This window comes from Copidosoma floridanum, unplaced genomic scaffold (genome assembly GCF_036245765.1).
Source record: "Copidosoma floridanum isolate Cflo_tuat_1 unplaced genomic scaffold, Cflo_Japanese_pri ptg000030l, whole genome shotgun sequence".
NCBI classification, from domain to species: Eukaryota; Metazoa; Arthropoda; class Insecta; order Hymenoptera; family Encyrtidae; genus Copidosoma; species Copidosoma floridanum.
In genome coordinates this window covers 19,955,441-19,983,388 of record NW_028321907.1, presented here as the reverse complement: position 1 = coordinate 19,983,388, position 27,948 = coordinate 19,955,441, and the positions used below count along the sequence as shown (strand labels likewise).

Genomic DNA, 27,948 nt, shown 5'->3' with positions numbered 1-27,948 from the left:
AATATGTAACTTCTCCATGATGGTTAAAAAATTATGATATTGTCACGTTGCTCCATAAGAGGTTGTGTATAATATGTGAACTTCGAGGGCAAATATCTAGAAATTATCCACAAGGTTTGAGGGGTAAATAAAGACACCGCAGGAATTAGCGAGTCCTTATCTATTAATTAAGCTACCTACGACCTCTCAATTTCTTCCACTGGAGACCCTTTTAAATTTTATGCTTGAAATTTGTTACGTTAACCATTAAACCAATATTTTTCAAGTATGGATCACATTATCATTTATCTTTTGCATGACATCCAGTAGGTTTTTATTGTGCAATTCGGATATTTTCAATCACATCAAAGGCTTCCAAGTGAGTAAAGTCGAAAAACAACAGAATTTTCAAGCATTGTGAGTTTTTTAAGTACACGTCGCCTGATGTTTTAACGAATTCTGTGAGATACCTTTTTGCTTCGTAGGGGATATAATGTGATTTTATACATATCGTTAAACTACGATATTTAACGAATATTTTGTGCTTTTGTAGAGTGTCAAAATAATAAATAATAATTGTTTAACACGCTGTCGAAATATGAAAAAAAGCGTTTTTTGGAACTTTGTAAATTTTTTACTTGTATTCTATAGGGTTTAATTGTTTACATCCCAATTTTTTTTGTTCATAATGTGCTGAAAAATAAGAAAAAAAATTTTTTAATCAAAAAACGTAATTTCAATATTTGTTCATAAAAATTGATTATAACTTTTTTGTGTCGATTTGCGAGGTTATACCCTTGAAATTCAGGAGATTAAGCTCCATTAAAAAAACTTTTGGTGAAGCCATAGACAATATGTAAATGAAATTACACAAATTAATGAACTTGTGCATGAGCGTGATAATCACTGTACACACGATGGTTGACTGTGAAAGTCTCTGATATGTGTATTTTGATTCATCAAACTTTGTACATTATAGGTGGTGGGTACATACAGTACAAAAAATATTGGGTATAAAAATAAGTACAAAACTGTATTTGCATAAAATGGATGTTTCGAAAATATAATGAAACTAGCAGCCCCCCGTCTCGGCTTCGCCCGAGACTTACTAAATAAAACACCGTAGTGTGTTGACACGTAATGTGAAACATTTTTAGTTTGAAAATTTTACACACATTCCCGATACATCTCAGAACAAAAATCTTCTTATCAAAAACATATTTTTTCGGAATCCATATAGTTTATTTGGTCAAATAATAAGGTGTAAAAATTCAAAAAAATAATAATGCTGAAAATTTATGCCATAAAATAATCGATGGCTATAAGAAGTTGTTGATTTAGTTTCTTCTGTGTAATTCACGAAAAGGGCTATTTTTTAAAGCTGTTAAGATTTTGAACCCCCAAATAATTAATATTAAAAAAAAAATTGTTTTTTCTCATATCTCACAATTTTATTACCAGAGCAACAAAGTCCTGGACCTTAAACTCAACATTTTTACTGCCACAAAAACACAAATACATTTTCTACTCATTAAAAAATCTGAAGTACGATCTTTAAAGATTTCAGAGATTGCTGTGAGGGTACAATGAAAAGCTGATCTCTCACGTAATGGACTCTTTAGTTGTCGATTTTGACGCTGCTGTTTCAATCTCGATAAATTTTCTGCGTCAGTTTCTTGACGCCTCAAATTGTATTCATTAGATACATTTGAGGTTTTCTTTCCAATATACCCTTTTGTGACTATTGGTATGCTTACGACTTTTATGACCCCTAAAGGCTATTTTTAGTCAACTTTGTTAATTTTAATACATTTGTTGGCAAGGTAGTTCGACGTTTGATGGCCCTCAAAAAGACCGGTGAGCTTCTTAAGTTAACTCTTTCTTGACTGCAGTTAACAGCAATTGTGACTGCCTGGATACCTCAGGGTGATCTTCTCTGGCTAACTGTTGAAGACCCAGACTGATTAGGAGAAAAATTACAAAGTCCGAAGCTTTGGGGCTAGTTGTAGTGCTCTTTCCCAACGTCTCTCGGTATAACGTCGAAGACGTTAGTGTCTAAAGCACCTTTTTTATTTGCAGATTCAGTTGTTTTAGTGATCTTAGATGGGGAGATTAGTTAGTGATACTTGTCCAGTGGAGGCTGTCCCGTTGGCTCAAGTTTTTTTTCCTTTATAGCTGTTATAGGTTTGCCCAGCATAGACCTTGGAGAGGATCAGTGATTCCTGGTTGAATGCTTAAAGTCGAGAGGGTAGTATAGGGTCGTTGGTCACCGGGTTTTCCAGCCTTGCGAAGAACAACTCCACAGGTGACGTCTGCCAGTGAATAGCTGACTTGGTTTAATAGTGCCCGTCTTTAGTTAATATAGTTTGTTAGTCAACGAATCGCTTCCGGTAATGGTAATAAAAATGTATTTGTTGGCAAGGTAGTTTAGACTTAGGTGGATTCTAAAAAGAACCGATGAAATTGATGGTTAAGTAGGGAAGGTAAATACTTATAATGGCCCTAAAAAGCGCCAGTGGTGAAACTTCCAGGCTATTCTTCATTATTATTCCTGATGATGAAGAGCTGGCTACGGGTTGCTTGATTCTTATCCTGGGAGTCTTGATGTACGGAGACTGTGATGGAGGGAGGTACGCCGCTGACCAAAGAATATCTCGTCTCAGGTCGTTCCCCGGATAACCAACTGCTCAATTGCTCATCTTCAGACGGAAACATGTGGGTAAGCGCGCATTGGGGAACGCGACGACCAAGTAGGTAGCCGTTGTGGCTTACCGTGCCCCTCAGAGCTGTTTTCCCTTGCTTACATTTGTAGCCACAAATTCTCTAACTACACCAGGTGGGAAAGTGGGACTGCCACATAACTCTGAAGAGTTGGTGCAGATTCTGCTCTGGCTAGATGTGTCTCCTGGTAATTCTGGCAGAGACGGCATCGGTTGGAAGTAACTTATTTTTCTTTCATTGCACTTGTCGAGATTCAAGGTGAAGGGACACTTAGGTCTCTGCCCCCTTAGAGAAGAGTGTCGTCCGTAACCGGGATATCCAGCCGCAGGAGTATCACCAGCGTTCTCTGAACAGCTTGTTGAGCTGCCGAAGCTCGACTATACCACTATCGATACGCTCCGGCCTATTATAACCACACTTATTTAATTATGTTGCAGGTAGTTTCGATTTTATGTCGACGCCACCTAGCGGATTTTACTGAACTAAAGTAAAAAGCTGGCGTATTTTTGCAAAACTTTGAGCTCATTTATTGCTATTGTTATTAAATTTTTTAAGATAAAAACTATACTAAAACCATCTAGGAAGTATCATAAATCAGTGTGCAAAATTTCAGCAAAATCGGTTCAGTAGTTTTTGCGGTTAGCGATTACAACGGTTTTAGCGACTTTGCTTTATATATTAGTAAGATAGTCTAGGTAAGAATGAGGATTTAAATAAATTGGATATTTTTTTGACATTTTTGGCAATTCTTTATTATTCATCGTGTCTTTGACGAGGGAAAGAAGGGGCAAGGTGTGCTCGCACCCGTGTTCTCAAAAACGGTATCTAACTAGCTCAAAATAAGAATCCCAAGCTATTAAAATCTCGTGACTTGATAACCTAAACTCTGAAACCCAGTAATCCTGCGAAACTAGTGCTCATTTCCAAATTTATTAAATTAGGTAGTAAAATTTTTAAATCCAGCTAAAAGGAAGAAAAATGGGGGGTGATAGTAAAACCAAATTCAATTTAAGACGTAATATACAATTTTAATGCACATAAAAAAACAAGATTATCCATAATAAAGAAAGTTGAGCTATAGGTTTTGATTCAGCTAAATAAAGTAAATGAAAACGATTGGTATTGGTTCGCGTGAGCACTTGTCAACGCACTTGATTATTAGAGCCGAACGAGTAGTCAGGGTAACCAACGATCAAACTTGTGGATTTCCTTCGTTCGGAAACAAGTGTAAGAAGAAAAGCTTACATTCTATTTAACGTGTAAACACCATAAATTTTCATTTTTAGTCTCTGCTTGATCGGATCGTTACTGTAAAATACCTATGGGATCCTGTACGTGTTTAACTTAGAAAGACTCAAGACTTCAAATACAGTAAGAAAATCGTCTTTAAGAAAAGCTATCAACCTAATAACCACATAATCAAAAACACGATCACAGATCAGAGTGAAATACGTCATTACTCGTACTTAAATACCAAAGCCATACAAGGCTACTCGCTTGCGTAGTAACATCTCTATCAGCAAAGCAAAGAATCGATTAGTCAAAAGCGATTGTTCGGTTGGACAACTTTCTTCGCATCTTTTTACGACAAGCTCTCCTCGTGTTCTATTCTTTCCCTTTCGCTCGGGTCATCCTCTCTGTGTTATGTGCATACACTGCACACGAGCTTGAACACACGCCGCGGTTCACATATCGCGGATGCGAGTGCAGCAGCATACCCTGCAGGTAATCCAGGCAGGCATGCAGGGCGGCACAGTGTCTGTGGCCGCGGGGGGGCTCCGGCGCCGGCGTATAAGGTTCCTGGCCTTATAGAGGTAACGCACCTCAGATCCTTAGATATCTTTTTGCTCTTTCTCTTTTCTCAGTGTTTCTTTGATCTCTTCTTGTTCACGTCCAAATATTTTTATTTACTTTATTTTTGTTCTTTATTTTTTATGCCATTCAAACTTATGAAATATGACGTGAATGTATGTATCGATTAACTCTGATGGATCAACGACAAGTCACAATTAGCTTGATGAACGGGAATGTTATCGATTTTGAAGAACTTCGAACTACTTTGTTATTCTCAAAAGCTCCTCAAGTAGATTAGATTTTTTAGGTTTAGTAGATCTACTGATCATATTTTCTTGTTCATTTATTTGAAATTGTCTCGAAATCGAACGGAGACTAAAAACCATCACTTATTACATTAGCAACAATAGCTCAGAGAACATTCAAGTAATCGACACTCTGCGAAAAACTCGTCGATAGGTACCACCATATGAAAACTCTCTTCAGGTACTAAAATAGACGATAGACGCACACATATACAGCATATACAGTTTTGTCAGGCAAAATTTAAATGTCCATTCCTCCAAGTCAGCATCAGCATAGGTAACACGAGATGAATGGAACTTTCTCACTGCCAAACATGATGAATGGTATTGTCTTACATTAATTTTTGTTCATCAGTCTATGCTGAAAGATTTAGGATGCACCAATTCACGAACGTTCGATAAAAAGATAAAAAAAGCCAGCTATTTGGTGCGAGCGACATATTTAAGCACAGACATGTGCGAATACCACATTGCTTCTTTTTAGCGTGCTCAGTCGTGCGAATTTGAGCTGTTCCTAACCGCGTACTCTTGGGAACTAAATCCTTGGATCGACGAACACGACAAACTTGTGATTTTTACGTGTGTGCAACCACGTACCTATACATGTATACACGTGTGCGAGTGTAGGATATATATTCACGTGGATGAGATTCGTGTCCGTTTTTTCTCGGAAGGACGCGCTTTATGGAAATGAATCGAGAGAAAGGAGAAAGAACCCTGATGCTGATGAGAAAATCACGCTGTTTGGCTCAGTGCGCTGTTGTCCTCTATCATTGAAAAAAAAAAAAAAAAAAAAAAAAAAAAACCAAAAGAGGAAGGGCTCCGATGCCATCGGATTCTGAAAGTTTGGGTCCCAGGAAACTTAGGGGTCTGCACGTAATACAATAGGGCTATAGATACAAAAGTTTTTTAACATCCTCGTAATTCCTAACATAGACGAGTTAAATAAAATATAACCTGAACAAGGTTGCTGGTTTTGAAATTTACGTACTCCAGAAGTCCTACTTCTAAATCAACTTGGAAGACAGAGTACTAAAGCCCAATTCTTTATCTATTTTTTAAGTACATAGCACTCCAAACTTAATGCCGAATTTCCCTTTCGAGTATGTGAAACTATTCTGGATTTAATTCTAAAAAGGAATAAATTTCCTGTAACGCTAAGTCACCTGAACTGTGTTCTCAATGATATGCGTGAAACAGATAGCGCTCGCCCGAATGACGACATAACATCACAAAGGATGGAAATAACAATCACTACGATATTACCCTGATCTGTTTTATGTTGTGAATTTATCAACACGAATACCCGTGACATGCGACGATACATCCAATAGCATTTCAATCCAAGCGATAAGCGGCGCTTTCAACTCGGGAGTTCGCCCACCGCACAGCCGTTTGAGGCGCTCGTGCTTGTGGGTGTTCGAACGTGTGTACACGTATATTTTTTCAGCGCTTTTCCAAGCTTGCGCTACAACCTGGCACTTGGCTATTGCTTTGGAAGTTCGAAGCGAAGAAGAGAGGAGGATTGGGTAGTGCACGCACGCGAGCGCGGGCGTACGCTCCACAGAGAAAGAGGGGGGGGGGGGTGGAGGTAAGGTATATAATTGAATGTTTTGTATAATTAACCTGCACCATAACTCAGCTGCCAGCCGTGGGCTCCTCTCCGGGGTCCCCCTCCACCTTTCTTGACTCCCTTTTTGCCTTTCTCTCTTCCTCCATCCTTGCGTCGTTTTCTCGTCTGCGTGTTGGTTTTTATTCAGATTACGACGTCTTTTTTTTCCTTTCTTCCCTTTTTTTTTTACATTTGGACGGCATCGGCGGAACAATAGCGAATAGTAGCTTCGACTAGTTTATGAGGGTATCTTCGGTAGGTGAAGAACAGAATCTTTACAAGTATGCCGCGTGAGTGTCCGACTAAGAGGCTGAAATGCGTCGCGTTTTCGAAATGTGAATTTACTGCAGGCAGTTCTTGGTCACTTGTTTGAACAATGAATCAAAGCTGGAGAACGTCGCCCAAGCGAATCCCAATCGTTGCAACAAAGAAATGTTCCGAGGAGCTTCTACTTCGCCAAAAAGTATGTGGGGATGTCTGAGTTGCGATATTTTAAGGCATTTCTAGTTTTGTTTAGACGTTTATGCATATGTAGCTTGTCGCCTTCAAATTTTCATAATTTGAATTTAACAAACAATTAGGTAGTTGCTTACAATTTTTATGAATATAATCAAAATAATGAATTAAACTGTACTTTTTTTATTTTACGTATCAAGTACATGAAATATATTTCCACTAAAAAGAAAGTAACTCGGCAATAGTTCCCAAAAAATTAACTCGCACGTGGACTAAAATTGAATTCCAGACTAGACGAGGAAATTGTTGGTAAACGGAGGAACGGGAGGATAACATTTCGCGCAAAAGGATGGATGCCAGCATTGCGTGTGGCAGCCGCATAATGTGTAAAACCGACTCGAAAAGTGCATCTCCTCCCACCGATTCGAGAGGGGCCTAACAACCGGGTAATCGTTCTCCCTGCACTTGCCTCTCCCTCATACTCTTCTTCTCGTGCACGCCCGGTTTTCTTCTCCCTCCTCGCCTCTTTGCTTCTTTTGCTGGGTTCTTAAGCTTTCATCGACGTTTAGCAGTGATCTTTCATGTACCTTGGCTTCCTTATTCTGTTGGATTTAATTTGATACCCACTATTATTTTCAATTGAGCAAGTAAAAAACAGTTGTGTCTACGGGTGAGGAAATTAATTTTTTGAAAGTAATGAAATTTTGTGAAAGAAAGTAGAAATTCAGATTTATTACTTTTTTTAGAAAGCTGTATTCTTTGTTACGTATTTTACGCAGCATGAAGCCCGTATAAGCACTTGAGGTTGAAATCTATTTCTTATGAGTACAAAACTGATCTGTAGTACTTGCAAATTGTACTCAAATCAAATGTACTCAATTCAACAGTAAAAAAACACAAAGAGACCTTAAATAGTCATATGGGATATCTTGTTCAATTTAGAAAAAAGTATCAAAAGTAATACTCTTTGGCCGTCAGCAAGTTGAGAGCCATTATTCAAGAATCTTATACTCATCACAATTACTGGGCTGACTGGCGAGAAATGCAGACAACAGTCAAACAGTAAGATAGAAAGCAGTCAGTCACCGAACCGATGGAAGTGTCAGGAATTATGAAACGCCTCCAATGACTCACTGCTGTGGTATTTAATTACAAAAACCGTATCTCTTTTTTTTTTGTACTTGTATGTAATCGCGCCAGCACACGGACGCATACACACGTACACACTCCTTGGTATAACGTAGCACGATGTTATGCTCATGCACAGAAATAGCACCACACATCTTTACTCGCACACACGCATACACAAACAATTCAGTAGTCAGAAGGTAAGTATTGTAAAAAAAAGCAAAAAACACGTAAGAAAAAAAAAACAAACAAAAAGTAAAAGAGTAGAGGAATGGATTCTCGGCTGGGCGTCGTTATAATGGGCGTGACCGACGATTATTATACGCGCCTGCGCCTCTCTCAAATCACGAGATACGTCGAGAGCTCTCTAAAGCTCGATGATGGATATCGTAGGCAATTGTCTCGTGGCAACTGTCGGTCCTAAACGACCTGTCGTCGGCAGGTGCGAGTAGGCATTGAGGCAATCGGTATCCTTCTTCTTCTTCTTCTTCTTCTTCTTTTAATACTACTACCCTACTACTACTTTTTGTTTTACTGTTACTTTTTCTTCACATATTTTTTCATATCATGGGCTAGTGATGATCCAAAGGGTAATGTTTGTATCAAGATGTATTTCGAATGCAATTGTTCAACATGAAATATTTTACCCTACAATTACCCTTGATTACACAGCTTATCTAGGTCTTCAAAACAATATCTTACAAATTATTACGTACAAACTGATTGAGGTGACATTGATTATACAAGCAGAATGACTTTGATGAATCAACACAAAATCCAAAGTACACTTACACGCGTAGAAAAACTACATGACCAAATACACAAAGACTGCTTTCAAAAATCTTCTATAACCCAATAGAGAAGGGGGACTCCTTAGCTGTATTAAAGGAGAATTTCAGTGTGCTACCAAAGGTATCTGAAGATATGAACTTCTAAATGCAGTTATTGAAGTGATGAGTAGACTCCTTAGAAGGTTGTTGAAGAAAAGAATCTTCTTAGATCTTTTGCAGGGTTCTACGAGGCCCACTTGTTACGGAAGTTTTATCGGTTATATAACTGACAAATGGGATACAATGAAAGTCATGAAAATGATGCTGTCAAAATTTGAAGACACGAGGGTTAAGTAAAGTAGTTAATATTATTATTTAGCCAATTTTTACATGTAGGCTTATGGGCTGTCGTCTTTTCAAGCACTTCTATTGCATTTGTCTCGCTTGTTGACAATGAACTTTTAATTAAAAATTTTAGTAATGATGAAAAATTATCTAGTGATAGTATTTAATTTTATCAAAAATCTTAAGGGTACTGGTGAGAGAAGAAATAAATTAATAAGTAAAATGAAAAACCGTAAAACGTTGCATTTTCACAGGGGAGAGAGAGAAACAGACGGCATACCAAACTATAGAGAGCATTGCACATACCATAGCAACGGGTCAGAACCTCTTTAAGCACTGAAAAAATTAATGATAAAATTTATCTTCATCACAACTTCAAACTGTTTTAAATTGTCTGGAGAACATGTTGATGAAAAAAAGTTTTCATCGGTATAACGTTAATATTTATTTCACATCGTTACGTTTGTACTTAATATATTTTAACGTAAAATTGTATAGTAATTTTGATTCTTCTGATAAAAAGTACGAGTCATTCGTGTTTGTATGTGTGCATAATAGGTATAGGCGTGCTTGTGTACATTGATAAATAAGTAAATCGTGACATTTACATTACAGTAAATTTGAATTTCCAGGATTCACAGTAATTATTAGACAAAAGATCATGTTAACAATAATAAAACTCCAAGTTGTTGATTATATGCAAATGCTACACAAACATTGTACGCTATTTAAAGTAACAGTGAGATAATTGGCGCAATATTAGTATGATTAATTATTTACACGTTGTCCACTAATAAGTAGTTTTAAGCTAAGTCTATCTATTTTTCTAAATAGTATGTCTCAACATATTTTGGATCAGTATGAACAATAAGATAATAAGATGAAAATAACATTTACATCATTGGTGCCCCGTAAGTGAAAATTACCAGATTTTTTACTTACCGAGCACCGGGAAACGTAAAATACTAAAACGGTATACGAACCACGTTCAGAGGTTAAGAAATACCCTAGATTTTACATTAACCACTTTGGCTTCGCCTCGGACGTTTATTCATGTGAAATCTGCGACATTCTTAACCTCGTTCACTAAATGCGTAATGTACAATTACTTAAATTATGAATTGACGTGTGGGTGATTATTCGACTAAGGGATTGAAAAGCATGATATATACCTAATCAACCAAATTAATTTATAAGTATCTCTTATTTAAATACAGGCATAATATAAAATTATGTCTGTGAGTAAACAAAAGGTAACATCTTTAGCCAAAGAATCGTCGCACAGCTATATATATGAGTTTTTTTTTTACATCCAATAGGTCGTACGACTATCGTACTAAAAATAAATTTGGATCCATAAAAAAGTGTTATCCCACTGACCAGCTATTTCATCAAAACCTAGGTGTTCTCTCGCAGAAAGAAAGGTTTTTCCTTAAAGTTTTAGATTCACCTGAAAAAATTAATTAATTGACTTAAAAATTTCATAGCCACATTTGAGTAATTCTACGTATTTATTTTCCTCAAAAAGTGTTAACAAGGATCCTACGAACTTTTTTTATTCAAAATAGAATTGATAAGCTGTTGAGTTTAGTATCTACGAAATGACGATGTAGTTAGGGCTACGAGGTAGGCTTCTTTGATATTTCTGTGTTGAAGATGATGCCCAAAAAATCCAACTCACAATTAGAGTTACGATATGACGAAGTGTTACTTTAACTTTATTTCTCAGAGCAGGAGGTGGAAAAAGGAAAACTTGAGATCCATTTCTTTGCAGACCTTTCATATGCATACTAATTTACTGAGCCCATTTATACGCTCTGATGCGTTACTCTAACGTAGGCCAAACTCAGATTAATAATCAAGATCGAAAAAAGACAAAAGCACATGCAAAATAACGAACTAAAGAACAATTGAATTTTCCCTTTCGTCGTGTGAGCAAGCACACTAATTACCTACGCAACGAAGCTTTATGAGCCCATGGTGTTTGCAATAAATAAAAAATGCCAACAAAACATTGTAAAAAGATGAAAGTCAATAGGTTATATTAATATTTTATTTAAGGAGAAATACTTATTTACAGGACTGGCTATTCGGCTATCTGAAGCAAAGGAGATGAGAAAAAAAAGGGACACTCAAAAGAACAGCAGTCGAGGACAATTAAGGATCAGACGTCGCAGCTTCACCTCTTCATAAGTAAAAACGAAACCGATAAAAGTGCCTTCCGCCTCGTTAGTTTGTTCTTTCTCTTTCTGGGAGCCCATTATTTCAAGAGATAAGTGATAAAATGGCTTCCCTCCACTCTATCAGGTCTGGTTAAAAAGAAGTCCAGATTAGCCATTCTCCGAAGACGTTGAAAAATCAACCGCATCTACGGGCACTTGGAAGTGAGAACAAGAAAAATTACCATGATCCGAGGCGACTAAGCCTCACCACGATGAAAAAGAGGAAGAAAAAACAACAGCGGCTTGTGCCAAGAAACGATAATCGAAGTGGAGAGAAAGAATGACAAGGGCGCTAATGCTTTCCAGTACACACCTTCCACAGAAAGGCGATCGCGATCTAATAGATTTAACGACGGCAAAACCATCCCAGTGTAACAGCAAACGCACAAAACACGAGGACACTCATGGTGTCATGTATTATATTTTCGTGTACGTGTATAGGTTCATAATACGCTCAGCTGTTGGATAAAAAGAAGCAGAGCTACATACAAAATGGGCTCGTATCGCGGAGAGTACGAAAGCTTACAGAAAGAGAAGGGAAGGTCTGAGAAAAAAATCGCGGGGACAGGGGAGAGGTGTATCGCCACGCGGTGAATTTATAGGCGTGGCGGAGAGGTGGCTCTCTTTTTGTTCGGCTGTTGCTGCTCCTGCTGCTCGTAAGTGTATACAGCCTGGGCACGTTGTGTGACGGATGGTGCCCACCTGTGGATTCATTCACTAATCTGCTCGCTAAGCAAACAGCCCGAGCGCAACCCGTCATTATCGCTGACGGCGTAAGTAGCGCCGCTCCTGCGTCCATCCTCCTTCATCTTTTTTTTTCATATGCCTCGCCATGGCACGTTATAAGAGGCTCGCCTTCTCCTCCCTCCCACCCCTCTCTCCTCTTTTGCAGCCAAGCCGATATTTATTACGCTTGGCTGAGTGTATGCAACGCATAAGATACACATTTTTTGCAAGTGTTTGCATACTGTGTGCTCGCTTCTAATCAACTTTTAAAATTTCCGGCTGCTTGAATACCATTAGAAAAGGCCGGTCGATTTGAATCTCACAATCACATGATATAACGCACTTGTAGCAAAGAAACAATGAAAGAAAATAAATTTACCTAATCAATGAATAAAAGTTATGAACGACTTGTCTGGTCTTCATTTTGTTACTTTTATTATATATCATCTTTAATCGCAGATAAACTGCACACTGCACCACAGTATCCGAAAGTATGCAAAAGTCTCCTGCTCTAATTTTAATTTTTTAAATTATTATTAATTTTATAAAATCTACTAACTTAAGTGAAAAATTATTTCATGTTGTTTATAAAATCTTACTAACATATAAAGCAAAGTTGCTAAATCCGTTTTAATCGCTAACCGTGAAAACTACTCAACGCGATTTTGCTGAAATTTCGCATACCGATTCGTGGCACTTCCTAGATAGTTTTAGTACAGTTTTTATCCTAAAAAAATTAATAACAATAGCAATAAATAAGCTCAAAGTTTTACAAAAATACGCCAGCTTTGCGCTTTAATTTAGTTGAATCCGCTAGGCAGTGTCAAAGTAAAATCTAAAAAACCTGCAACGGAATTAAATAAAAGTGGTTATAAAAGGCCCGAACAACATACCTTATACACAGTCGCTCACCGACAGTGCATGTAATCCAGAGCTGAAAGTCATGCAGCTGGGCAACCCAGCTACCGACGACACTGTTCTCTAATAGAAAATCAACTTATGTCGAACTCCATGCTAATCCACCATGATCGACGAGTAAGCCACCAATACTAGGACGTTACGAACGCTAACGTCTCTGGCGAAGTACCAAGAGACGTCTAGCAAGAGCACACTCTACCCTAGCAATTTGAGGTTTTACGGCCATTCTTCTAACCGACCTAGTGCTGCTACCAAAGGAAATCATATTACAACAGCAAGCCAGGGAGAACAACCCTGAGTTCGGGCAGCCACAACAGCATCCTCACTGGCTCGTAGAAATGGCATGTTCACATAGAATGTATTCTCCAGGCTCACTATCCCAACTACCGATGAGTGGTTGGTTATCCGGGGAACGACCCAAAGACGAGATAAATTTTGACGACCCTACATTACATTACTCTCTCGACTCTGTAAGCATTCAACCAGGAATCACTGATGCTCTCCAAAGTCTACGCTGGGCGAACCTAATCGCTATGAAGGAAAAATAAACTTTAGCGAACGGGACAGTCTCCAACGGGCAAGCATCTCGAACCAATCTCCCTACCGTAGATCACCAAAACGACTGAGTCTGCAAAAAAAAGGTGCTTTAGACACCAACGTTCCCGGCGTAACACGAGGAAACGTTGCTTAAGATCTCAAGAGCTCTACAACTAGTTCTAACACTGCAGACGTTGTAGTTTTCCTCACAATCAGTCTGATGCTACAATAACAGGGCACAGAAGATTATCTTGAGGAATCCAGGCAGTCACGTTTGCTGGAAACTTTAGTCAAGGAAAGAGTTTAGCTCACCGGTCCTTTTTAGGGCCATCAGACGTCGAACTACCTTGCCAACAAATACATTACAACCTAATAAAGTTGACAAAAAACGGTTTTTAGGGCTCACAAAAGTTTAAATTATGGCTTTTGTCACAAGAAAGCGAATTGGAAGGAAAACTTCAAATGATTCTAATGTTAAAGATTTTTGGCGTCAAAAAACTGACGCAGAACATTTATCGAGATTGAAACAGCAGCGTCAAATTCGACGAATAAAGAATCCATTTCGTGAGGGATCAAATTTTCACTATAACCCTGACATATATCATTTAAATCTTCCAGATTTTTAAATTGGTAGAATAATGTGTATTTGTATTCAATGTGGCAATAAAAAATGAAGAGATTAAGCTCCAGGACTTTGTTGCTCTGGTAACAAAGTAGTGAGATTTGAAAAAACAATTTTTTCATTAATTATTTTTCATTAGGTTTAAATGTTTATAGTTTTGAAAAATTGCTCTTTTCGTTTATTATAACGTGAGAAAGTGAAAATCCAGGGCCCTTCGGGCCAGCAATTATTGTATGACGTAAGGAACGCACGGTACTTTTTAGCACAACTATACTTTTTTTTTTCATACAGCTTATTATTTGGAGAAATAAACTGTATGGATTCCGAACAAATATGTTTTTAATAAGAAGATTTTTGTTTTGAGAAGTGTCAGGAATAGATGTAAAATTTTTAACTGAAAACGTTTTACGTGTTAACACACTTCGGTGGTTTATTTAATGAATCTCGGGCGAAGCCGGGACAGGGGAGGCCGTTAGTACTAAATAGATATTTCAATCTCTAGCCCCCCATAGTCTGAAAACAATGTCCCGTTAAAAAATTGTGCAATTTAAACTAACTAGCTTCTAGAGATTGGAAAAAAGTCAAGCCTTACCGCTGCTGGTTCAATTTAATTTGCAAAACAATTACGATAAACCTTTGTGCATTGCCTCTTCTGCGCGTGACTGGTACCGTCTATGTGTACCTTATATATATACACACAAAACAAGGCCCGCACGCTGTTCACTTGGCACAGCACTAACAACAGCAGCAGCATCTCTTGGGCTCACACGCGCGGCCAAGCCCGTTATCCGCACTTTTCCATCGGCCCTTGCAAACTATCACTTAAGTCTGGGACAATTATTCATGAGAACAAGCTGAATGGGGCGAGCGCGCAGCTAACCGGTTGGCTGGCAATCCTTTACCTGGCGCTGTAACATTGGACGCCGCACGTATGACGTATATTATCGGTACAGCGCGGAGTGCTAGCAGCCAAAGGAGGGAGAGAAAGATTGCCGGACCACCGGCGTAATATCCGCGCTAATAGCAGTGATTACCCTGCCCTGTTGAAAGAGGAACCGGACAGCCAAGGAACAGCCTTTCCCTCCCTCTCACCAGATCCCCGTTTCGCAATTGATGGATGTTTGCTCAAGCCCACTGTGTTGTACTAGGGCCTCCTGATCCTCGTGTCGGACCCCTGATAACATCGGTCTTGCGCGCGTTCATTTTCAGCTCTCGTGCTCGTACAAGCTGCTGCTGTTGAATAATCGATTTTTCAGCAATTTTCGCTGATCTTACGCCGAGTGGGTGTTTCTTTTTTTTCCCTCCGAGGCGAGAGCCAGCAAGATCGGTCACGAAAATTTATACAGGTATTATGGTAATGCGGCGATGGGCTGTATGCCACGCATGATGTTTTCGAAGTGTGTGTACATGGCATGTTCATCGCGATTTGCGAGTCATAGTCGATGCAATATCGAGATAAGTGAAAACTTAATTTACTTGGGAAATTGAAAACGAGCTGGCAATTTTTTAACTTATAAAACTGCCACCACCCACTCAATATCGGTAAGCTATGTAATTGTATGCTTCTTGCTGTATGTTACCTATTTTACATGATACGAGCAAAGTGAGATTACCGATTTGATAGGATCGCACGCATGTATAATTTTTTTGTAAATGTGTATTTTTTTTATTCCAAGTATTTTTGCACAATAAGACCTACTTTTTCGTTTGTCTGTGAGTCTATCTGTAGGTATTAAGAAAACTATACCATTGGTTTTTTGAGTATTTTCGTACACTTAATGGTGCTAAGCTGTTGAAGGTAAGGTTGTTAAAAGGGTCAACAAATGAAAATTAATTTTTCCGCCCTCGGGTGGTTTTGGGAGGCTGGTACTTCCTCGGGCGAAAAAGCAGTTTTCCGGAACTCGTTCGAAAAGTCTCCTTTACGAACCTCGTTACGGACCTCGCCTTCGGCTCGGGCCGCAAACCTCTCGGTTCGCAAACAGAGACTTTTCAAACTCGTAGGAAAACTACCATTTCTCCCTATCGGGCGCAAAGTGAGGGCCCAAAGTACTTTTCGTGCATGCGTCATGGGCCCAAAGTGAAACTTTTCTGCCCGCCGGGCGCAAAGTAATCACAATTCTTTGTACACCATAATTCATACTTTTTCTGTACTAGTGTGCATAAAATGGTCTTTTTTCACATTATTTGAAGTGCCAAAAATCAAATTTCCCACACTGCACATGAAAAAAGTGTGCAAAACATATAAGTATCAGTTTTTCAAAGTTGTATAAAAGTGTGAAATAGTATAATTTTGAATTATTTTAATTCTATAATGAGTTTTTAAAATAAAATTATCAAATTTAAATGAAATCATATTTACATACAATTTTTGAAGAATGAAAATGGATTTTTTTTTTTTAAGAACGAACAATTTATGTTTTGTAGTCGAGGGGCGAAATTTTATAAGTTTTCGAAATTAAATTGTAAAATTTGGATGAAATCATATTTACATACAATTTTTGAAGAATGAAAATGGATTTTTTTTTTTAAGAACGAACAATTTATGTTTTGTAATCGGGGGGGCGAAGCCCCCCCGTACCCCCCCAACCGGGGGCTTCGCCCCCTGGACCCCGCACAACCTGTCTCACGAAACATACCTTTATTCCCCTTGAATAAAAGCAATTTAATGCTACCATCTTTGAAGTCAGCACACTTATATTTGAAAAAAAAATGTATGCACATATATCAACTCAATATCGAATATTAGTAACTCTGTTACCATCGAGACTGAAGACCATTAAATACTACTAGTGCCAGTATACACATACATACCCCTACATTGGCAGGCAGATCGTAAATTTTATACTATTGACTCTTAAAAAAGGCATGGTTTTTGGCAATGGACATAACGCAAAGCAGCAATATCGGCAGCCTAGGCTGCGTTCAGACGCAACGGCAATATCAATCTGCACGCAATCTATTTGAATGCACGGGTGCGAGAGAGAGGGCGAACGATCCGTTATCTCTTCACCCTCACTCTCTCTCGCACTCGCGCATTCAAATGGATTGTAAAAAGTATTGGCGTTGCGTCTGTACGCAGTCTTACAACATATATCTACTGGAGTTAGCATGTATATGGCAATGCTTGCATACTAATTTGAGGTTTATAAACTTTAATTAATTTTTTTACTATACATGTAGAGTTGATAACTTCACTTTGCACCCTTAAGGAGAAAAATAATATACGCTACTCGAGCGCAAGCCTTTGCACCCTTGGGCGAACTTTGCGCCCTTCGACTACTTTGGGCCCTAGGGCGCAAAGTACTTTTCTGCCCACGGGCCCAAAGTAGTCGAAGGGCGCAAAGTTCGCCCGCGGGCGCAAGGTGACACTTTGCGCTCTAGTGGCGTAATGTACTATACTATATTTCAGCATCGGTAATAAACACAATAATGTAATGAATTCTCCAAGAGAGTGATCTATAGTTTTCTTTTACAAAGCCTTTGGACATTATTAGTGAATGAATCTATAAACTGAGAAATGTGTATTGTAAATCAAATATGGTCAATATCTGAATATGGTGAATTAAAAACTTTTTTTTACATAGAGCCAGAAATCTTTTTATTGTGAAATTAATATGTTTGATTCGTTTCACACTTGTAATTTTTCTTTTAAAAAAGACTAAAAACCACTAAATTCTTGGTTTATAACCTTCTTAAAATAAATAAATTAAAACGATATAACAAGTCAAATAATCATGAATTATTCCATCTAAATTAACACCATTAATAAAATTTTTATAGATGATAACTAATTTTAAAGAGAGTCACATGATGTCTCATCATAAAATGTAATATAATAACAGAAACTACCTCAATAAATACTTTAAATATCGAACATTCAATACAATTCTCTCAATCTTTAAAAGCTGAGCCTCATTATCGTTACATTTGAACAATTTCACTCTGAAGATCTGCTTGCATTCATTTTTTTTTTTTACTGTCTAGTTAGAAATTTAAAAAATTTGCAATGAAATTATTTAAGATGATAAATCAGAGAGTTATCATAAAAATATATTCACGATGGAAGCAAATAAGTTCCATGACCAGCATCAATCAAAAGGAACGATTGAGAGTGAAAATTCAAAGTGCATTCCTCATATTCATTTATCATCTGTAGTTATTAATTATTCAGTGAACATTAGTGGGCTCATTAATCACTCACTGAATTCAAACATCGATGTTAGCGTTTTAATCCTTTTATTCTCATAAGAAACACTTACAATCATATTGATTGTTACACGTAAAAAAATATAATGCAATCACTCACGGCCATCACAACAAAAAAATACGATTTGGCCTAGACAAGTGGCATTTTTCACGTTTCAACGTCGTCTGCAGCTGTTGTTTTGTCAAACAAGAAGACAATCTACTGCGAAATTTAAAGTCATTGTTTGTCGAGATTTAAAAATTTCTGTGGTACCGGACATTGTCGTGAAACTAAAAAGTGGTGAATAATGAATGATGTTGTTATGATTATTCTAAAATAAAAATTATTTTTAATCTTATTGTTGCTCATATCTAAAATATTGCAACAATCTCACAAACCTTGACAATTCATAAAATAGGAGATGTCAAGTTCGCTTCCATTACTCAGAAAAGTATTCAGTTGGCTCCTGGATCGTTGGCATGTACGATCAAGTATTCTCCCACGTTACTAAGATTTATAAAAAAGTGCAATCATCAACCTTATACTTAAATTCTGAAAAGGTGAACCCAAAGAAGACATTTTAAAAAAATGAATACCTTCAGAGTATTGCTTTCAATTCTTTAAACAGTTAAACATACCTACACCTTCATTTTCAACAACTTCTTCACGTACACTTCGAGCGCGAAATATCGTTGCAATCAACAATACTTAGTACTGTTACACAATTACTCCTATCAGCTTAAATTCACACATTTTTGTGACTGAGAACCATTTCGATCGTACATTTTTAAGATCTGGGAGTCAACTAAACCACTCACCCTAATGACCTCTTGCAAAAATCAGGAGGAAATTCGGGTGGGGTCCGAAATAACGACAGTTCGCTTCAATTTTGCAGTAAAACTATGAATGTTCATTTCAGCGACGTGTATTCCGATGACAACGACAGCTCAGTGCAGTGACTGTTCAGTATTTCGGCAGCTAATCACAAGGCAGTTTACTTTGACTTTCTACTTATACTGCTCTGTGATTGGCTGTCGAAATACTGAACAGTCGCTACACTGAGCTATTGTTGTCGTTGGAATACACGTCGCTGAAATGAACATTCATAGTTTTACTGCAAAATTGAAGTAAACTGTCGTTATTTCGGACCCCACCCGAAAACTTGACCACCAAGGAAAAGTCAACCATCACCTGTGAGCAAACTCGGCATAGGTCTATAAAATGTCGTTAGTAAAAAAAAAAAATTCTAGTAGCATATGAGATAAAGCGGGAAGCAACGGTATCATTTACCTCTTGATTTGCGTTCAAAGTGGCTGCATCACAAGTACGTACTCGAGTACGTATACGAGGAGCTACACAGTATAATTACAAGCGTGTTCATTATAACGTCACTGGCAATACATCAAACGTCGTGTGTTATGCATACATCACGTACGAAGCACACAAGATGCATGCATATCTTAAAAGGCAGTGAAGGTAGATAGGCACGCGTGTGGTCATTTTTCAAGAATGTGCTTGCTTCATTGCTTGCTTTGCGTACAGCTCCGGCACTTTTCGGGAGCTCCCCTGCGAGATTGGTTCTGTCCTTTTTTTGCTCAAATTTTTGTTTGAAGTAGTTTGAGAGAATTTTTTGTTCGAATTGGCTACACTAACGAAGGTATCTAAAATTTCAAGACACTTTGTACATTATATGTTTACATACGCTGAAGGATAATGCGATATATAAAATTTGAGACTTGTTTAAAAAGTTCATGCAACAATTTTGGTTAATTTTTCAAGCTCAATCCCTTCATGGATTATTTGAAACTGTCCCTAAGCGTGAACTAGTGATATTGGTTCATAGTCATACGTGTACATGCATACCTGCAAACAAATACGTGAGTTATCTTTAAGGCTTACATTCTGTAGGGCTTAAGTTTGGTTGGTAGATCTGTTTTTCTCTCACGTTTTGATGATTTAAATTGCAAAGAATTTTACCAGAATAGAAAATTTACTAACATTATACCACTATGGGACTAATAAGTAAAAATAAAAGGTTAGTTATTCTCACATTACTTCTATAGTAAAAGTATGAGCCCGAGCACAGTGGAGGGGTTGACTTAGTGGTCAGCATACTAGACAGTCTTAATAAAGGAGTCGACGGATCGACTCTTGATAAAGAAACTCAAATGTTTTGTTTTGAGTCTCTTTCACAAGAAAATTACTCACATCATCACCAACTGTTGGGTTTCTTCTAAAATTTTTTAGTTCTTACTAATACGCAAAAATTTATTTTTTTCACGCAAAATTAGCCACTTTTATTGTATCTCTTATTAACAAATAAAAAATCTGTTATTTACAAAGCAAAACACACTCCACTGCATTTCCATCCAACATTGTAAGATTTTCTCGATCATTGATCCAGAACAAAAGACCTGGAATTCTATACTTAGTCAATATCGCAATATCATTCTACTTCATAGAGCAAAAAAAAAGTAACCATTAGTATTGTAATATCTATCAACAAAGGAACCTCTAGACTACTATTTAATAAATTCTCTAAATTATTTTCTCTATCCACTGTTAATTGCCGAGGCTTCCTCCCAAAAATCAACCATAATTTTTCACTAATTTAAAAAAAAGAAAAATAAAAAAAGAAACCGATACCTAATAGGTACTGAGAGTACCTTTGCAGCAAGCGAGCCCTCGATTCTCGTTTCCGTTGATATTAATGCTCTTCTTGAACAATCAGTAACTCAGGTTGGTCCTTAATCGCACTGCGAGTGCGTCTGTATCATTCTATCTCTCTCGGCTCTCGGGCCCCGTGTACCCCCTGAACGTATACTCAGGCGCGCGCCGTACATGTGGACGAGCAAACGGAGAGAGGAGGCCCGTGTAAACTATAAATCACGATAAATATGTTTGCCCGGGCCATTATATAAGAGCAAGTGAAAAAGATGAGGGGGAGTCAGATCGACGAGCACACCGCGTGGATATATTTATATAGAAAGGGGAGGCTCGTTCGAATAACCGGTAGAACAAACAAAAACAGAAAGGCAAAAAGAGATGAAGGAAAAACAATCGAAAGCGATAGGACGGAAGAGAGACGGAGTTGAGATTAAAGGCAAGGTGCTGAGGGGAGTTAGATGGGGAGAGAGGAGATTATATAAAACGAGCACTTACTGTAGGCTGCCCCGGGGACTGATGTACGTGTGTACTTATAACAGTATACGTATGGGAGCGTGCATGCATGGTGTGTTGGTAATGTGCGATTCTTTTTAACTCTTTTACTCTTGTACCTACAGTCTTTACATGTATGTATGTGTGTGCGTTATTACGACCGCTTAAGTCCCATACCGGTTGACCGGTGATCCATCGGTCTTATGATTTCTACGAAGCGGCACACTATCACCACCTTCTTCATTCTTTTATGCCCTCAAGGTGTTCTTCTATTTCATGCTCTTGCACTCTCATTCTCTTTCTATCTCCTTCTCTCTTTACATGGGTTTCAACTAACGAGCATTGCAAGAATAAGAATGCAAATACAAACTGTATCTCATCTGATCTCACCACACTTATATATAAAGCAAAGTCCAAAAAAACGTTGTAGTCGATAACCCCGAAAACTACTCAACCAATTTTGCTGATATTTCGCGTACTTTCTAAATGGTTTTAGTATAGTTTTTTTCTTGAAAAAGTGAATAAGAAAAGCAATAAGTAAGCTCAAAGTTTTGCAAAAAAACGCTAGCTTTTCACTTTAATTCAGTAGAATCCGATAGGTGGCATCAAAGTAAAATCGAAACAACCTGCAATCGAAGTCAGAGAGTCTGGTGATAATAGTTCTAAGCAGAATGACAAGTACCATAATCATCCACTGGTAGTACTTCAAGAACAGAGCTGGAAGTCATGCGGCTGGGTATCCCAGCTACCAACCACGCTCTTATGTATCTATCTTTATGATAGTCTCCAATGAATAAGTGACCTACGCTAACTTCCACTCTGGATCACTAAAAAAAAGATGACCAAGTGCCATAAAAAACAGCACTCGTAACGTCAATTTCCTCGGCATAATCAAGGGCGTAATACCAGAAGAAGTCTGTTCAAAACACAACTAATGAGAGATGCATGGTGTAAAGCTCAATCCAGAGGGTGTCAGGACCCGTCGGTCCTGATTTATGGATGTATTGCATATCCGCGAATAGAGCTGTGAATACGTGTATGTCAACACTGTCGATGAACACGATGATTACGTTACCGATCGGTATTATCGATAACCAATGAATAGTATATACGATATATATATACACTCTCACACGGATATACAATACATACGTGAATCAGGACTGCCAGGTCCTGGCGCCCTCTGGATTGAGCTCTACACCATATATCTCTCATTCCAACGCTTAAGAGCATCCTGACCGTTATTTTGACAAATCTGTTGCTACAACAACAAGCCAGAGAGAACAATCTTCAGGAGTTTGAACTGCTATTCATCACGAGACGCGACTACTAGCTCTGAATAGTCCTTTCAAAAGTAAATGAAGTGACTAAAGTTGAAACTAAGACCTCTACCATTTGACGTGTTCGAAAGAAAACCGCGAAAATTTAGCGCCATTCTACAATGTAAAGAACCATCATGCGGTAATAACTGGGACTAAAACCTCTCCCACGCGTCTCATGATGAATACGAACTGTTGAAAATATCATCAATCTCCTTAGAGTATATACTACTAGAGGTAGCATCCCGAGTATAATTGAAAGTGGGCAGCCCAGCTTAAACGCATGGTCCAAATCAAGCAACTAAGCCGGGCCGCAGGTGGGTTTGTAATACGGCGCTGACTTGGGCGTAGCTTGGCCTGACTTGGCATGACTTTTGACCAGTAATCACCCACTTTCGGCACTGGAGGCCGTGTCAGGTGCCAAGCTGCGGTCAAGGTGGCTGGCATGGCAGCCAAGTTTGGGCCCAGTTTTCGCCCACTTTCAGTTTCTACTTGGGATTGCATTGTTTTACAGCGTAACGAGGCAGACCTAGTTTTAGTAGTAGCTATCACTCTCTAGATGGAACGTAATTGGTTGAGATGTTTAATTTAATCAGTGTCAACCAATCGCTTTTGAACTAGAGTAAGAAAACTACTGCGCGTCAATAAATCGCGTTCCTAGGCTGTCACAAACCTTTACGTTCACTAAACTACCAGCAATCTCATTGGTATTTTTAAGGGCTATCCAACGTTTAATTACCTTATTACCAACAAATATATTACTTTATAAAAAAGTTGACAAAAACTAGCCATGTAGGATTCAAAAAAGGTTTTAACAAGCCTAGAGTTGCAAGAGGGTGAATGGGAAAGAAAACTTTAAATGATTCAAATGCATACAGTTTTAGGCATCATGAAACTGATGCAGAAAATTTATCGAGATTGAAACAGCAGCGTATTCCAAGCTGTGTCAAAAAAAAAAAAAAAATTTTAACTGCAAACATTTTACATTACGTGTCAGGTGCGCTACTCAATGAATCTTGGGTGAAGCTGAGACGGACCCGCAGGTACTTTATATAAATAAACACACCACGAAATTGGCTGTACTACAGTTCTAACACGTATATTTAATTGAAACGGTGGCATTGTTGAAATATTAATTATTGGATAAAAACAAATATAAGTATAGTTATTTCATGGTAAAATTAAATAAAAACTTAAAGAAGATCTTACATTTGATTAATACAATCAGGGCGTTCATATTGTTGGTTTACTCTCACTTGGCACGTTACATCTAGGTGAGAGTCAAAAATATGAAGCTTTCTCATGCCCAACTGAAAAATGTTATAAGATTCGTTGAACAAGTTCTAATTAATCAAATTATATTCAAACAGATGCGCAAAGTTTCAAACGAGTTGTAAACTTATTCATAGTGAAAAGTAAGGCACGACGTAAGCCTCAAAAATTGAAATTCACATACCAAGTACTATGAACAAACTTAGTACACTTATATAGAGCAGTGTGGTACTTTGTAATAATCATTCATTTATGCTTTTACAAAATCACGGATGACTTATTTTAATGAAATATAATTGAAACTTCTCGAAAGGGTATACAAAAAAAACTAAGCCATACTCCATCGACGTTTAAGATAAAAAAAATACTTTATGATATGGAAAGGGTGAAAGTGTAAGGCACACCATTAAAAAGTTTGTAATAATTTATTTGCATATTAATTACATGATGTTGTATTATAAGCAAAAGTCAATCGATGATCATCGCCAGCTCTAGCAAGATAATACCAGAGTTCATGGTACAAGAAAGAATTTCATAAATCGTCTTGATGACGCGATGGTGCTCTATCGGCGTACACCCATAACGAACAAAATACACTGGCGCCAGCTGTCACTGAAGAAGTGCATAAAAAATACTTCTCCGGTCCATGCATTGGTATGGAGAGAAATTGAAAGGGAAGGAGAAACAAGGATCAAAGGATGGACGGGGGAACGAGGGTAGACAACGATGAGCACCAAATATTTTGATATATACCCACGATGCTGCACTCTCTGGGACGTGATGCGCTCGGAAAAGGGAGTATCCCATTGAAAAACCAAGGGTAATCGGGACGAGAGAGCCGAAAACCAATGTAGCGACACGTGAGATGGATCATGAAAAAATAGAGGAGGATGCAGGGTCGTCTGTGAATGCAAAGCCGCAGGTAGAATAAGTGGGAAAGAAAGAGAAAAGAGGTAAATTGAAAAAAAGAAAGAAAAAAAGAAGGAAGGATCCAGAAAAGAGAAGAGAGGTAGAGGAGAAAGCCGCGGGGGGTTCGTAATTGCCGATCCGAAGAGCGTGAGCAGGAGCACGACAGAGAGCGGGCTCCGTGGGGCATCGCTGACTGTTTGTTTTATATATTATTTCTCGGTTGTGTATACCCACCAACACGAGATCTACGAGCGACGTATGGTAATCGGCACCACCCATTCCTCCCGCCTGAGTTTTTTCTCTCTTGGCTGATGGCGAGTGGCACACGTTGATGCAGCGCAAACTGCTTTTGGGCATGATTCAATAGTTGCTCACACGATTATCGTATATCTACGTGAGTGCGTGTGTGGTTTCAATGTTCTTGGTAAATTTGTCTGACCAAACGTCTCGCCCGGATTTTTCTATGCAACTGCATTATAGCAATTACTGTATTTGTTCTTGTACTATGATTATTTTTCGTACCTCACGCCTTTTTGCAATTAAAAAAATTGTAATGTTCAAATTACCGTGATATTTACAATGGTATCAACACTTTTGAAATTAAAGAAAAACCTCGTGAGGAAAAATAGTCATATTCCTCTACCGATCCAGGAGCTATACTCAAAAGTAACGCGATATCCTTGAGCAAATAACAGATATTGGCAACGCGTTTAGTTATTTTGATAGGCTCGGTTGCAAATTGTTGATGTTGAAAAAAAACTATATGATTTCGTACTTTTTTCTGTAAATTGTTCAAACAAATCAATTTATTCCCCGAGAAATGATGAATTAAAACAGCTTCTTGGGTCTCTCTTGGACGTAAGGTCGTCATAACGTGATTGAGTGATAAATCCATCGAGAGAATTTATACTCTTGGCACAGATAAATAATCATAGACACGAATTCAATCGAGAAAGGTACGCACATAACGAGCTGACCGTTCGTACTCCGAGTCTTTTCCTTGGCACCGAAAGGACGACAGCGAATGGGCCGAAGGAGGAGCGCTCGAAAAGTAGAAGCCTTTTGGAGAACGGAAGATAAATCCTTATTGGGATGATGGGAGCCGCAGTGGGTCCACGTAGGTAGGAGCTTTCGCCACGTCTCATCAGTTATGAATCGCATCAATTTCGGGTCCCACGACACGCACGTACACATGGAACGACGACGCACGCCCGGCTGATTAATATTACGCCGTTACGTGCCAACTTCCATTTTTTTTCTCTTCTCGCGTTTGCTATCGCGATTTCGGTGGACTCGTGTCGTCGGGCCACAGACAAGGGAATTCGCGATCTTATCGACAGCCTGGGCCTACGAAAAATCGTATCTTGCCGCGCCTTTTCAGCGTTCGATGGTCTTCCCACGAGCTTTTTTTTCTTACTATTTTGCCCCTCCGAAGACGCTGCGTGCATTCTGATGTGTCAACATGATAAATTTTTTTTCTTTTTTTTTAGGGAGGGAGGATGGCCACGCACTCGCTTTGTGGACTCTCAAGCCCGAGATTAATGATGATTCGATTCGAATATATTCAAATGTGTTTTCATGAATCGAGAAATCCTTGATTTCCAAAATTATCGTTTCTGTGCCTCTTAACTGGAATGAAGAGGCAGAAAAAAAAAATTAGAACGCTTCCAAGGCACGAAATTTCGCAACAACCGACCAACGGCTCTGTGGGAATGACTTGTTTTCAAAACTAAATTTGCATTATCGGCGACTTTATGAGTATGACGATAGTCCGAGAAATGCAATATTTCTCCCTTATCGGTAACGAGCGCTACCGCTGCCGCGACAAAAAGTCACTCGACGCCTGACATTTTTTTTTTTTTTTCCAAGCATTGCTTTCACAAAGCTTATCTCCTACTGCTCCGTGGACTAGTCGGAGGTAATTTTTTTGCGGCGTTTAACCGCAAAAGACGGGTCGTTCTGACGAATCGTACAGAAATAAATAATACATGGAAAACTTGAAAGGTACTAATGTTACAGCAGATCAAAAAGCTCACCTCAGAGTCGATCTTCTTGAACTCTGGGTCGTCCTCGTCTACCTCGAAGTACAGCTCTGCCGCAGTGACCGAGATGATACCAGGAGCCACGATGCCCGGAGCTATAAGCTTTCCCTTTGTGCTCATATTGACTGGGCCTGAAAGAACAGCGAGTGTTATTTCTTCGCAGACCCCAAAAAATTACCAGCGCCTTGTTTGTATCCAGAAAAGGGAGACAGTGAGAGGTGGTAAGAACCAAGGACTACGGTACGCACTGGCGAGATCGCTGTCAAGGTCCCTGTCGTCGGTGAGGAGTTCGCTGTCGTCCATGAGATCCGTGGACTGGAGCTGCTGCTGCTGGTGGCCCGCTCGGCTGCTGGCGAGGTGGGCGTGGAACTCTTCGCGCGCCTGGAGTATGGCGTCCTCCGGCGCCCCGTGTTCCAGGGCAGCCTTCAAAGTGGCCTCGGGGTGGCTGGAGCCCAGCGGGTTGTGCACGAAGCGCTTGCGCCTTCGCGCGTCATCCTCCCAGGCGTCGAGCTTCCAGTACTCGGACAGTCTGATTTTTGGGACAATGTTTTGGTTTTATAACTCCGGTGGAGCAGTATGATTTGTTTGAGGAGTAATAAAAAACGGATGCTATCGAATTATTTTTTCTTTTCATGAACTGTCACAGGGTGGTTTTACGAGACAAAATATGATTTTATTTTCAAACTTTACACAAATTGCGACAAAAAATTGTTGCTCGGTGACTCGTTCCACTACCTAAATATCACGAGTTGATTTCTTTCTCCAGAGCTAGGAACGAGTGTTTTCATGCTACGAACTGTCGAATATGGCTTATTTAATAAATTTCTTATTCAACATAACTCGAACTACGATAAAATTTAAATATTTTTATTAGATGATTTGTTTCAACAATAAACAATAAAAATGAAAAAGTTTTCGTAAATATT

The 27,948-nt window shown here is 38.6% G+C and overlaps 1 protein-coding gene across 2 annotated transcripts in view; it reads right to left on the bottom strand.

The window, feature by feature from the left end:
* rg (A kinase anchor protein rugose) overlaps window positions 1-27,948 on the bottom strand; it is a 366,977-nt gene that overhangs the window by 124,049 nt on the left and 214,980 nt on the right. For both annotated transcript variants that reach the window (XM_089596271.1, XM_089596270.1), the window contains 2 exons: window positions 27,271-27,551; window positions 27,017-27,153 (listed from right to left, as the gene is read on the bottom strand). In XM_089596271.1, the coding sequence (XP_089452397.1) occupies window positions 27,017-27,153; window positions 27,271-27,551 (418 nt within the window). The remainder of the gene's footprint in view (window positions 1-27,016; window positions 27,154-27,270; window positions 27,552-27,948) is intronic.